This window comes from Populus euphratica, unplaced genomic scaffold, assembly GCF_000495115.2.
Source record: "Populus euphratica unplaced genomic scaffold, PopEup_1.0 scaffold46.1, whole genome shotgun sequence".
In the NCBI taxonomy this organism is placed as follows: Eukaryota; Viridiplantae; Streptophyta; class Magnoliopsida; order Malpighiales; family Salicaceae; genus Populus; species Populus euphratica.
In genome coordinates this window covers 1875941-1889462 of record NW_011499852.1, presented here as the reverse complement: position 1 = coordinate 1889462, position 13522 = coordinate 1875941, and the positions used below count along the sequence as shown (strand labels likewise).

Sequence of the window (13522 nt, the reverse complement as noted above, 5' to 3'; positions counted from 1 at the left end):
TCCTTAGCTGTTTTCTTCTCTGCCACACTTGATAATACTTCATCGGCTAATGCTAAATGTATGTTAGCAATAGCATTGCCATCCATCTCATTCCATTTTGCATCATCAGTGATCTCCGCGGGCCGATCCCCAATTGCTGCCAAGCAATTGTCTTTCCTTAAGATTGCCTTGATTCTCATTTTCCACAGTGAGAAATTGCTCCCATTAAACCTCTCAATCTCGTACTTTGCTGCCATTGTATTCACCAAGATCTATTCAGCTATCACCGTTTCACAGATCTGTAACGTATATAGAAATAGTATCGTGTGAATAATACTTCACTAAGTAAGTTCCCAGGAAAGATTGGAGGGGTCACAAACGGTCCCGCTTAAAACCCAATCTCCTTAGACAGAACTTCCTAGACCGTATTTAATCACCGCACTGACTTTCTATATACGCCAACAGCAACGTATGTGAACAGTACCGTATAGATGAATAGTGCTGTATAGGTGTATAGTACCTGTATACACGAATAATTTTTGTGTATTAACAACACCAACCAGGAGGCTCTGATACCACTGTTAGGATGTTGGCATGCAAACCCGACAAGACAAAAGGTAAGGGACAAGATAAAATGAGAAATGACACACAAGAATTTACGTGGTTCACCCAATTTGGCTACGTCCACGGGCAAGTATAGAAGGATTTTACTAAGTAATGTGGGAATACAACTTCTCTCTAATAATAGGAGAACAACAAAAATCTCTCTATTATTAGGAGAAAACACCTCACTTACTATCTCACAAATACCTCACAATTTTGTGGGATTATTCTCTCCTCACCCTCTCTTCTTTCTCTCTTGTGGTGTATCTATAATGCTTGGATGCATTGCCTATTTATAGGCAAACATCCATGCAAAAGACAAGGGTAAGGTAGGTGGCACCAAATTTATGCCTAACATTGTTGACAAATTAGTGCCTAACATTGTTGACAAATTTGTGCTTAACATTGTTGACAAACATTGTTGATTTTGTCAACAATGTTAGGGTGATTTCACATTATTTTCTTGGCCAGGCCATGGTCTAGAATCACATACTTCACACACGATATATGGTTGCCAATATAACTTCAGTCGAACCCTTTAATTTCATGCAAACAATACAAGCAAGCTGAGCTCTACATAACGAGATTAGCTAATTTTATCCATAAACAACGTAAAATAAAATAACTGAAAGTTTAACTATTTTAAGGAGTAAATAATAATTTGATTTTTGTGGTTTAACAAAACTAATCAATTAATCTCTATACAAATACACATTTAATTTTATATTTATAAATCCTCCCATAACTTGTTTTTTCCATCAATTTCATGTTGTTTTCTAATCTATTCAATTTTTTTTTTATTTTTAGGAAAATCAAAAAATAAAAGAAGAATTAGATAAGACGAGAAAGTTTGATGAGTGAATAATGATTTTTTTTTTAAATAAAAAAAATAAAAAAAGCACAAAATTGAGAATAATCGACACTGGACTACCTACTTGTAATTACTTTTTATACCACAAGGATTAATAATTAATTTCAAACTACAAGGACAAAGTTAAAATTTAACCCACCCGGCCCCACTTCCTACATAATAAAAAATTGTTACCAACTATTGATATTTAAATCTTATCTCATTGAAGAAGTTATCAAATAGATAATCATTTCAGACTATTTGGTTTCATCGTAACAGAGAAAACAATAATTTGATTAGATAAATAATTTATGTATTTTATATTAGGCTTTACACATAATTATATTTTAAATCTTGATTTTGTTAAAATTAAAATAATATTTTATTTATTTATTTTACACGTAAAAATTTATTTCACATGTAAAAATTTATTTCACAGTAATTTTAATTAAATATATATTTTTAATTTTTTTAAATTACAATTAATATATATATATATATATATATATATATTTATATTACAATCACTAAAACTACCCCCTTATTAAAATAATGTCTTTATCTCATGTGATAATAATGTGATTGCTGTTTTAAGTGTTTAGATTTTTTTATTTAAAAATATATTAAAATATTTTTTTTTAATTTTTTTTATTAACACTATTATATTAAAACAATAAATAAAATAATGTTTTTTTTTTAAATTAAATTATAGCAACCTCGTCCTCCCCTGAAACCCTTGCGTCTTCCCTCGTGACTCTCGCCTAAGTAAACCTCAAAAGCTCTTTCTCTCTAAACAAGAAGCAAAAAAGAAGAAAATGAGTGTGTCAATGGAGTTGTTCTCTGCTGGCTGCAGTACTCTGCCCTTGAAAAGATCCCCTTTCTGTTCATCTTCTTCAATGGCTTTGCTAGCTCCATCTTTAAAGTTCAAATCTTTATTGCTTAAACCTAGTGGTCACAGATTGTCTTTTGAATCTTCAAGGGATTTTGTCCCAAAAGGGCTTGGTGTTGGTTTTCTTTCTGGGAATTCGTTGAATCGACCAATCGTGGCATTTGCTGCCTCTCACGAGGATTCTGTAAGAAATCCCATTTCTGTTCTTTTGATTGTCTCTACTGTTTTCATTTTGAAATTTGATTTCTTTTTTGAGTGAATTTCATGTGTTTTTCAACTGGGTCTCTCTGTTTTTTGAATGTTGAATTTGAGTTGGATGTTAGTGTTTTTTGCTGAACGTGAAAAGGCTGTATTATTCGATTAACATCGAAATTTTTATGGTCTGACTTGGTTTTGAATTTTAATCTATTCCATCTTGTCCGTGCCAAATTTTAAAGGTTTTTGTATCTTTTTGCATTTTAAGAGAGATTTTCAAAATGAGTTCTCTTCAATATTGAATTGGAGTGAGATATAAATGGGTTCTCTCTTAATTTTTTTTCTCTTGTGGGCAATATCTATAAGCATTCAAAGATTGAAGTGGAAAAGGAAAGCGAATATAGAAAATTAGGGGGCGAAGAATCAGAGGAAGTATGGAAACAGACACTGGAGTCATTCAAAGAACAAGCTTTGAAGTTGCAAAGTGTTTCACAAGAAGCATATGAGATCTACTCAAAGAAAACCATGGTTGTTTTGCAAGAAACTTCGGAGAAGTTAAAAATTCAAGCAGAGAAGGCAAAGAGTGATTTGGGCGAGCTGGCAAAGGAATTTGGTGAAGATACCATACAGTTACTCACGGTGGCTACAGAGAATTCTCCAGAATCAGTGAAGGAGGTTGTTGAAACATTAACTTCCACGACTGATAATTTGAACGATGTTTCTAAAGTCCGCGATTTCCATCTTGGAATACCATATGGTATGAGTGGTGCGCCACAGGAATTCATTTATACAAATTTGTTGAATTGGCCTTCTTTGTTGTAAATTAGAATTTGTTAGGAGTAGCAACACCTATGTTATTAACTGAATAGGTTAGGATTTTAAATGAATTGCCCCTCCCCCGCATCAACTTCCACTTTGGTTATTCTGAACTGGGTAATGGCCTTTTAGTGTATTTACTTTTTTAAAGGGCTTCAATGTTTTTTATGTTATTGCCTATGCTTCACAGGTTTATTACTTTCTACTTCTGGATTTCTCTCATTCATGTTGTCCGGAAGCATCTCTTCCCTTAGGTTTGGTGTCATTCTTGGCAGCATGCTTCTGGCTTTAAGTGTATCAAGTTTAAAATCTTACAAAAGAGCAGAGCCATATTCCTTAGCCTTGAAAGGACAGGCAGGTTAGTATGTGGTTATATTCTATAATAAAATATTTACATGTAAAAAGAAATAAAATCTCAATTTGCTTCTGTTTGATTGCTTCTAAACTATTTTGGATTTGGCAGGCTGCTTTCTGTTTCTTATTTATTATTTTCATGGTTGGATCATTTTTACAAGTTTTGGAATACAATATCATATGTAACAAAGAATGCTCTTAAGTTATGAATTTAAAAGCATGTTCCTTGTTTAGAATGTCTCAGAGCATAGGGATGAGGTGCTATCTTAGATAGGAGCTTTAGTGTCTAGCTTAGCTCTTCCACTTCTATAGGTTTTTGCGTACATTGCATATTTTAACCATGTAGGTTTTGTGAGTGCATGTTTTTGGTGCTTTGGGGTAGGCTGACTATTTTCTTTTCTTTCCTTCATGCTCTTCCCCTTAAAGCCTTTTGATTGTGTTTTCTGATAATAATAGTTTGTGAGCTACTTCATGATGAGAAAGAACAACTATTATTTTGGGTCATTGCATGATTGCTGGTTATATATAAATATCTTTTCTCAGTGTTATCTTCTGTTGTATATTTAAATTGAAGTTTTTAACTTGCATGTTTGGTCCTGCAGCAATAGCAGCTATCATCTTTCTTCGGGACATTAGCATCATACTGACTCGGGTAGTAGTTCTTCAAACAGCCATATCATCTATCCTTGTTTATAGGGTGTTCTGTATAATTGTTATGTTTTAAATTTCTAACAATCTATTCTTTCCGTTTTTTTTCCTTTTGCAGAGAACTTCATTTCTTACTCCTCTTGCAACCCTCATCAGGTTCCTTTTTCCCTAATTATTTTGTTATCATATTTCCTTTATTTATGTTAGTATTTAGGTTGCTAAGGTTCTCAATTGTTGCAGATGGGAAGGCTCACTTGTAAAAGTAAAACTTATTAAGTATAAACTAACAATTGACAAGGAGCTACAGTGTGTGAACTTTGATGAGAGAAAATTCTAGGTTAAAATTTGATAGGAAAAGTTACAGGATCTGCCACTTGATTCTCTTGAGAGCTTTACATAGGAGTTGCATCATGCAGCCTTTGGTGAAAGTTGTTCTCTAATGAAAGAAGAATTGCTATGTGTATGGTTAATATTCTAGCTGCTCTACTGCAATTTTGTTTAAGATAGAAATAATGTACTTTGCCTTACAACAGTAACGCCAGACAAGTTACATAGGTCCAATACCAAGAGTAGTCTCAATCCAATACTGGAACTGTTGCTAATCTCATACTTGTGAACTCTTGCGAGATCTAGTATTCATTATTGTTCAGTATAGCCAAGTTCTTTACACGTAGCATCTCTGAGTTTATCCTTTTCTGATATTTTAAGGCTATACCTTTTGTTTTCTTCATCTTGGTTAGTAGAAATCCTGCTTCTGGAACTGCTGTATCTGTGCTGTTCTTGCTGCATCCATGCATGGTCATGCACATGTCGTGCTCTAAGTTGTGAGGCTGAATGGACTTGCATTATGTACATGCTTGATTTTTTGGATAGAGGGAGGATTTGGGGGCTTTCCATAAGATAACATGACTATCTCCATTTTCAGATACATGTAAAATGTCAAGCATTTTATATATAGTGGCCTTTATTTCATTGTATGTGCGTTTGGTTTTCTGATAAGTGGCTTTGCTTTTCAGTGGTGCAATGGCTGCATTCTATCTATATAAGATTGCCTTGGATGGTAAGCAGAGTAAAGGGTCAGACTTGGGACACGGAACAGAAGGTTGATGCATTTATTCCACGGGTCAGTTGAATTGCCTGTCTTTCTTCTTCTCCGTCCCTCCCACCCAACCATCACTCTTTTCTTGAACAATTGACATCATACTTGTAAATGTGTGTATAATGTCCACCTGCTCGTAAATACTAACAGTTGTATGCAATGCAAACTTCATCAAATATGACTCTCCACTCTTTCCAGCATTTTCTTTAATAAAAAAAACTCTCAATTTGCTATGATTAATGTTATGCCTAGAAAAAAATTGGTAAGATTGCTACCAAGTTGGTCATCCATACTTCCATATGGTAGCTGATCTAAATAAGTTCTCCTATGACCTCCAGGTAGAAGGTTTACGAGATTGAAGTAGCTCTGGAAGAGCAAGATGGGATCCCATAAAATAATGCTTGGTTCTGGAGCATGAGTACAGATTATGGGTGTTTTATCAAGTTTTAGTTTGTGTTATCAGGGAATGGGAGAAGTTACAATACCCTGGTGGATTTTTCTTTTCCTTCGATGTGCTGAAATTACCTGTGTTTTCGCCCTCCAATGCCATAGGGTTGTATTGATATCTGTTCATCACATAGTGGCTAGTTATTTTGTTTTTGCTCCTACTTGTATATAAAATGCTTGCAGAATCTTGTTTCTAGCCAGAAGGCTTTCCCTGTAATTATTAATTATCATTAACAACTGCCCTTGGAGAAATAGACGGTCTTCATGGTATAGCTCCTAAGAACACGCAGAACATTACTTCAGGTTTACCAAACAATTTCCAGAGTTGACACAATCACAAATCAATCAGTAGGAAATTTATTTGTTTTTTTTTTAAACTACTGTTAGCATTCAAGTGTCTTTGTATGTAATCAACTTGTTTTACAAGTTTTAAAATTAATGATCAGAGATTTATAAAATTTAAATTTAGTAATCTTTAGAGGTGGGAAAACATAGAAAATAAAGCTAATAGCATTTGCCATGTAATTTTTTTAACTGGTTACCTCATTTGGGCATAAATTTATACCATACGGTTTTCCAGTAAAAGCTTTATACCAGTCATGATTACCTTTTTAGGGCAAGCAGCATTATCTTATTGTTATTTTAGAAGACGAGTTAAAATGTCATCAGGGTAGAAATTTTTACTTCCAGGTCTGTCACAGATAAGTCAAGAAAGATCAAACAGTTTCTTAGTTACCTCGAACATGCTGGAGAAACATTTGATCTAAAAAACAAACACTAAATAAGATCCATGCCATAAGTGTAAAATGCCCACCTTCACAGGACTTATGATGGCTCTCCCAGCTCGAGGGGCGGTTTGGAATTCATTTAGCAAATAGTAGAGAAAGAGGAAAAACCCTTGAAAACCAAGGCAGTAAGAAACTGGAACGCAAAGCCAAAGATAGCCTAAGAATTTGAATCCTAACCATAGTGCATCTTACATCAAATTGAAAATTTCCTGCTCCTGGGAATTAAGGGCCCCACTAGTAATACTTTTTTACATATAAGAGTGGCAGCATGCTGGCTGAAATAGTTACCAGTGACGACTTAAAAACATTACACTCCATGATAACAAAATACAAGCTGAAAGAGCTTTATAATTTGGAGATTCTGCTGGTTTACTAGATTCATCAGCTCACCTTCAGATGTCCCCACGGGGAGCATGATGAACAGGGATGTCTGCTTGACTATCCAATGGCATATACTGTGCCATGATAGCCCGAATCTCTGAATCCATGTATCTCTGCACAAAAGTTCACAACAGATGAAATTCATTTATTGTTTATTAGCATAGAAAACCGGATCTGTCAACCAATAATTTCAAATGTAAACAAATCCTGTAAAGTGATCTCAACAGCATAAAATCTGTTAGCAAGCCGGCATCTTCAGGCTCAACTACTCTAGGAATTTGGATGAACAGGCATGTACATAATGATTTTTCTCTTTTTTACACCTTCCTTCAATCCCCACCCCACCCCACACAAAAGAAGATAAACATAAATAATATTTTTGTTCTGTTCCATTTTGTTTACTATGAGTTGACAAATGGTGCATGTGCCATGTGTTTTTCTACATTACAGAAAATTATAGAGTAGAATAAAAATTCAAAGAAACACACCCGAATTCTGTACTTGTAAATTGCATATCCAGCAACTCCAGCGGTAGCCAAGCCAAGAATTATAATCCAAACAAAGCTCCAGCTGTACTCTGCCCTAGCAGCATTACCTGAATCAATGTAAAACATAAATCAATGGGGACCTAACATGACAGAAGCAAATATATTGTGGAATGCTAGTGATCCCATGTAGCATAATAGCAGATTCCAAGAGCTAATAACTGAAACTAGTCTCATCTCTGAGTTTAGTAGAAACTGAAAATTGCCACAGCAGAAGAACTGAAATGCAAAGGAATACTGGAAACAGTCAACCAAAAGCAGTGCCTACTTGGAGTGAACTTGAAATCTACACTTTTAGCATGAATTCTAGTGTGCTTTACAGTATTTTCAAATGCAGGTTCATACCAAATACAGGAGAGTATCTTCCAGTTTTAAGAGCAGATTCCAATAAGATTTGAGCTTCTATGTTAGCTAATAGAACATAAACTATGTTTCACCACTCATTTCATTGTGTGATAAATACAGTGACAGAATAAGGAAAAATAAATAAATAAAGAACTATTAAGGAAATCTTGACATCCTTCAAATCAATCAATTTAAAATGAAAAATTGTACCATAGTTAAAAAGTAAAATCAATAAAGAAAAATGCTTCAAAATAAGGTCTTTGCAGTACGTGGTGCAAATACTGAGCTGCAAGTTGATTATTTGGTTAACGGAGCAAGTTATTGAAAAACCTCAGAGGATACTCACTTATGCAAGCGTCATGTTCTCGCATGTATAATAAACCACCACTGCAGCTGCACTCATAACTGCCCCAGGTATTCTTGCATTTGCATTCTGGACACTGGCAAGCTACCTTGTCTTTGCATTCATCCACGTCTAGAAAAAGGCCAAAAGAGAACATGTGGTGAGTGCCTCATAATCTACATTATTTCATCAACAGAAAATGAGATGTTGCTTGCAATTTATAAAGAAGCAAGTGCTCTAATACCATATATGCAATTTTGATAAAGTGCATGTAAATTTAAAATAAGAAAAGAATACTATTTCCTCAAATCATTTAACCAGAAACCAAAACTGTTGCCAAGTTATTTATTGATGACAAGGTTCAATGGATGGGTTCCACGAACATTTTGGAATGGAAGGAACCACATATTACATCAAAGGTGTTTTCATAAAACTGGACAATGAAATCTTGAATTTGCTCATCTAGTAACTCTGCCAAGGAAAACTTGCATAATCTTCACTGAGCAGTTCTTCTCTAGGACTTAAAAAACATCAACAATAATGGTTCAAGGAGAAGAACAATAACACAGTTGAGCCAGCAAATGCTAACTGCATCCCACCAAATAGTTAATGCTAGCATAATAACAAAGAAAACAAGGAAGATACCATCACAGGAATTTACTCCATCACCCTTGAATCCTGGAGGACACTTGCAACCTTGTGAATGATCTTCCTGAAACCCATTAGAGAACCAATGAACAAAGAATCACAAAAAGTCACAAAGGAAATAATCATATCAAAGATGTGAGCAAGAAAACAGAAAGACGGAGGAGTTCCATCAAATTCAGGACTTACAACACAAGCAGAAAATGTAGTGCCATCTTGAGTTTTCTTCCAGCATCCTCTGTTGTTAATTTCACAGCGTAAAGATCCTGAACCTGATGAACAAATAAGCAGAAAGATGATGTGCACCGAAATTGAAACAGATATTCCTAAAGTTGAGTCAATACTGAACCTGGGATAAACATGAAAGCAATTTACCATGACAGTGAGTATAACCATCACCAATAAACTTCACACCTTGTACCATTGGACATTCACATACCCGACCCCGAAAAGTATCCTATAACAATGAAATCCCAGGACCAAAATAAAATTAGAATCACGGATTGTAATGCAAACATGATACCAACAAAATGTTGAAATTCTGTAGACACCTTGCATGCAGTAAGGTTAGCAGCCCTGTCCTGCCAGCACCCACCATTATTTTCTAGACACTCGTTGGTTTCTACTTCTGCAAAGAAAAATAACAAATAAAGACTTCCATCTTGACAAGTCTCTACCAAAAAATCAGCAGTGAAATTATATGATTAATCATGCTAGATTTTATTATTGAAAAGGAATTGCTGTCATCATCACTAAAAAACCAATACTGCAACAATGTGCTCTTTTATTGTGTTAAACAATTTGAGCATCTTCAGCACAGTGAAGTAGCACACCAGGACTGGAACAAATGAGTGACTGCCAGCACTTGTAAACATATTACAGTAGTTAACTCAAAGCCTGAAAGATAACCTTCACTTAAACAAATGGCTGGCTCCGTAGTCTCTTCAAAACCTGCACAAATCGCCTTGAGAACTGCTCCTTTGTCCAACTTACCTGAAACCAGTGACAAGTACAGATTGGAAATGACCATTCAAGCAATTAGATAGCTGAGCATCACAATAAGACGACAGAGTTAAACCTCTATACTGCCTGTTGTTTATTACAAGAGTTGGAAGTATAGTCACATCTCCTCGAGAACCTTTTCCAATCTAAATTGAAAATTCAAAACCCAAAAAATAATAGTCAACTGATTATCCAAAGAATAAAACCTTCAAGGTGTGGATAGCATGGGAGTTTAGAGCAAATAAATTTTGATGACCCAAACCTGCACATGTTGTTCGGCTTTAAGAACTTCGTTTTCCACATCTGCCTCAGGGTCTCCCATACATGTATCTATCTTCTTGAGATCAACACCTAAGTTTGCAAAACAACAATATTCAGAAGCTTGCTTTTCTTTGCTCTCAATAAACATCAGAAGTTAATTCAGAAGCAAATTAATTAACTAAGCCTCTCTTGTTCTGAACTGAAGAATCAGACGAAGCATTTTGTCCAAAAGAAAACAAATGGCTTCAGCCACCAAAAACACATGGAGAACAGAAAATGTCACAAAAGGTAGACATTTGGGAAAATTTGTCTAAACAAACAACATATAGAGAGCAGTTGTTTTCTACAGAAAGGCAGGCATGAAAATAAATATGATAGAGCCACTGACTCACCCATAGACTGAATAACTTGATCTGCACACTCTTTGGTGTATTTCTTCTCTTTCATTGGGCAACGGATTGCAAAATCAGTCACATAGTCCCACCAAAGCCATGGCCTTTTACTTTCATTGGCAACTTTATAAAAGCAAGCTTGGCGTAGATTTTGAACTACGACCTCTTTTCCATCATACCCTTTGCTGAAATCCTGCTCAGGATCTGGAGCACAGTATCTCCCATGGTTGATGCACTGGGATTTGCATTGTTTGCTCAGAACGAATGCCTCTGGGCAATACCATGTTATATAGTGAGGGGTGAACTGAGTATAACCCTTCTGCTCAAGTATCTGTGCTGCACCTTTGAAGTTCTTGACAAACTCAATCTGACTGTCACACTTTGGCCCACATTCATCATTGCTATTTGTCCAAAATTCATACTCAACCCGCTCATCAGGATGTGGAAGAGCCTCTGTCCAATCAAGATTCATGTTAACCATCTCTCCATTAGATATAGCTTTCTTGATACTATCCCCCAAGGACTTGCTAATAAGTGCTGAGGGGATAGTGATGTTCTGCAGATAAGCAGCATCTGCATCATCTTCTTCAGGGTTGTCCATGGTAATCAGTGGTTCAACCTTGTCATCTGCTACAAGAATAGCTGCTGCTCCACCATTTTGTGCATTCCATGCCTTCAGGGTGAAGTAACAATCTGCAATATATATATATATATATATATCAGCTACATTTATAGGCAGGCAAGAAGAGCATAATTATTGCAACGGATGTGCTCATCCAAAAGGGAGAAAAGAACACCATAGCTACTTCCATAGGAATAGCAGCCGCACATGACAGCACATAATCCAAAACATCACTAATCACCACCAGTCACAAAATTACCCTTGGTTCCAGAATCAAGGTAAGATTTTCACTGAAGTAGAGAACAAGCATTGTTCAAAATTTCTTGAAAAGCAAATACATTTCTAAAATAAATTATGCTGCTGTCTTTCCAATTGTACTATCAACAAGTAGAAAGGAAGTATGGAAAATCAGAACCCTCATTAAGAGCTATATAAAGTCCTACAAGGGCAATTTAAATCCAGCAGCAGCCAACAAATTTGCAGCATAATAAACAAAAAGTACTAAAAATCAGTTAAAGAATATTCTAGTTAATGTAACATGCCATATATAAAATAATTACCACTCAAATCAAATCTAAAAAAGAACCCCACAATTAATTTGTCATCTGTATAAACACTCCACAAAAAATTAATACTTACCATAAAAATTACACAAAAAACACAAAACTAAATTGGAAGCCTAAAAAGCAATCAAAGAAGTAAAATTCAAGAAGCTAACCTCCACGATCAGCAAGGACAAAAGTAGGTAACCATCCAGGTCTAGATTTGAAAGAGATATCAACCTCATCAAACCCTTTGCATGCCTTTTGATTAGCTTTTGGATAGACCACAGTGCCGACTAATGTCCCTCCATATTGAGGAACTCCAAAATTACCAATCGCACATTCATAAACACCTTTCAATGAATCAGGTGATGTTAGTTTCAAGCTGTTTTTCTCGACTACAAACCTACCAAGACAAAACCCACAAAGCAAAAGCCACACACCAACTAAAAATCCTAACTTTTCCCTCATTTTTACACTAAAAATCCAATCTTTCACTCAAAATTTCAATGAATCAAAGAGAAAGAAAAGACCCAGTTTTAGTTTTATTCTCTCTTCCAAAGTAGAGCAAATAAAAAGTGGAATCTTATAGGTCAAGAAAAAGAAATAAATAAAACAAATAAAGAAGAGACAAACTTTCGATCAATTCAAGCAAATTGAGTGGATAAAAAGATTGTTTATTGAAAAACCCAGATGTAAACTACAAGTAAATATCCACAAAGGAACAGATTTTTGTTTTGGGAAATACATGCGAGTTACCTGCTGGGTGTTGAGAGCTGAATTGACATAACAATACAGGAAGAGCTTTTATTTTTGGAAAGGGAAAAGAATATAAAAGGTAATATATTTAAAGAAGGGATAATTGTTATATTATAATTTATTTATTTATTTTTATCTAGAATATGAAATCAAAGTTTGGTGTTAGTTTGATAATGTGTGGCTAAATAGTTTTTTAAAATCATTTTATTTGAAAATAATTTTAATAATAACATATTAAAATTATAAAAAATTATTTAAAAAGATCAATTTGATATTTTTTTTCAAGTTATAAACATATTTTAAAAAAAAAGTTAACATATTCTTAGAGTTTCCATGAAAAAAAAGAGAGAAATAAGCAATAATCAACAACTCATCTTCATTTTTTTTTTCAATTTAATTTAATTTTATGGTTTAAAGTTATTCTATTTGTATTGATTATAAGAATTGATATCAAATTTCAACCCTAAATGTAAATAAAGAGTGAGATATTAGAAACATGAATGCTTATCATGTGCCATTATAAAAGTTCTGAGACTATGGAATTCTTGTGATGAGTCGGTTCTTGTAATGAAATATTATATATATATAGTTTTTTAAATCATTGAACAAATATGTCAAGTAAAATATATATTTTGGTTTAAATAAAACATCATTCATCTATTTATATATTAAAATAGCTTATGTTAATTTTTCTTTTTTGGCTAGTTTGCGTTGTCAATTTGTCAAAATAATGGGACCTTTCATGATAGAGATTTTTACTACCTTGCATGTGATCCACGTGTATGCACACCTTTTTTTTTTTTTTTTTTGTCTAAGCCCTTTCAATTTGAAATCGATAGGTACCGTTAATTATTAAAATTTTTGTCTAAGCCCTTTCAATTTGAAATCGATAGGTACCGTTAATTATTAAAAAAAAAAAGATACGGTCCAAATTCTCTCTACTGATTATTTTATGAAAAATATTTTCTTTATGTTTATTTATTATAAAAAAATTGATCAATAAAAATATTTTTTAAT

General features: G+C 34.2%; 2 protein-coding genes across 3 annotated transcripts; one reads left to right on the top strand and one right to left on the bottom strand.

The window, feature by feature from the left end:
* Nucleotides 1-2148: 2148 nt before the first annotated feature.
* Nucleotides 2149-6152, top strand: LOC105121858 (uncharacterized). Of its 2 annotated transcripts, none has more exons than XM_011020703.1 (7): nt 2149-2505; nt 2892-3273; nt 3523-3690; nt 4289-4338; nt 4453-4490; nt 5351-5457; nt 5772-6152. In XM_011020703.1, exons 1-6 carry the CDS (start codon nt 2248-2250, stop codon nt 5439-5441), a joined length of 987 nt encoding a protein of 328 aa, XP_011019005.1. In that variant the 5' UTR covers nt 2149-2247; the 3' UTR covers nt 5442-5457; nt 5772-6152. The 2 variants fall into 2 exon arrangements, with proteins under 2 accessions (XP_011019005.1, XP_011019004.1); XM_011020702.1 differs by having other exon boundaries at nt 2883-3273.
* A 582-nt stretch (nt 6153-6734) lies between these two features.
* Nucleotides 6735-12498, bottom strand: LOC105121857 (vacuolar-sorting receptor 1-like). The gene is made up of 12 exons (XM_011020701.1): nt 11923-12498; nt 10583-11275; nt 10192-10280; nt 10006-10075; nt 9837-9920; nt 9479-9555; nt 9303-9384; nt 9117-9199; nt 8928-8994; nt 8286-8414; nt 7538-7644; nt 6735-7162 (listed from the first exon to the last, which is right to left on the bottom strand). Exons 1-12 carry the CDS (start codon nt 12215-12217, stop codon nt 7061-7063), a joined length of 1878 nt encoding a protein of 625 aa, XP_011019003.1. The 5' UTR covers nt 12218-12498; the 3' UTR covers nt 6735-7060.
* Between the last annotated feature and the right edge of the window lie 1024 nt (nt 12499-13522).

Coding starts and splice junctions, on each gene's coding strand:
- LOC105121857 (XM_011020701.1), bottom strand. CDS start 12,217: ATGAGGGAAAAGTTAGGATTTTTAGTTGGTGTGTGGCTTTTGCTTTGT. Junction 10,281..10,582: donor TCAAGTTATTCAGTCTATGG/GTGAGTCAGTGG, acceptor TTGCAAACTTAG/GTGTTGATCTCAAGAAGATA. Junction 10,076..10,191: donor AAGCCGAACAACATGTGCAG/GTTTGGGTCATC, acceptor TTTTCAATTTAG/ATTGGAAAAGGTTCTCGAGG.
- LOC105121858 (XM_011020702.1), top strand. CDS start 2,248: ATGAGTGTGTCAATGGAGTTGTTCTCTGCTGGCTGCAGTACTCTGCCC. Junction 2,506..2,882: donor CTGCCTCTCACGAGGATTCT/GTAAGAAATCCC, acceptor AATATCTATAAG/CATTCAAAGATTGAAGTGGA. Junction 4,491..5,350: donor CCTCTTGCAACCCTCATCAG/GTTCCTTTTTCC, acceptor TTTGCTTTTCAG/TGGTGCAATGGCTGCATTCT.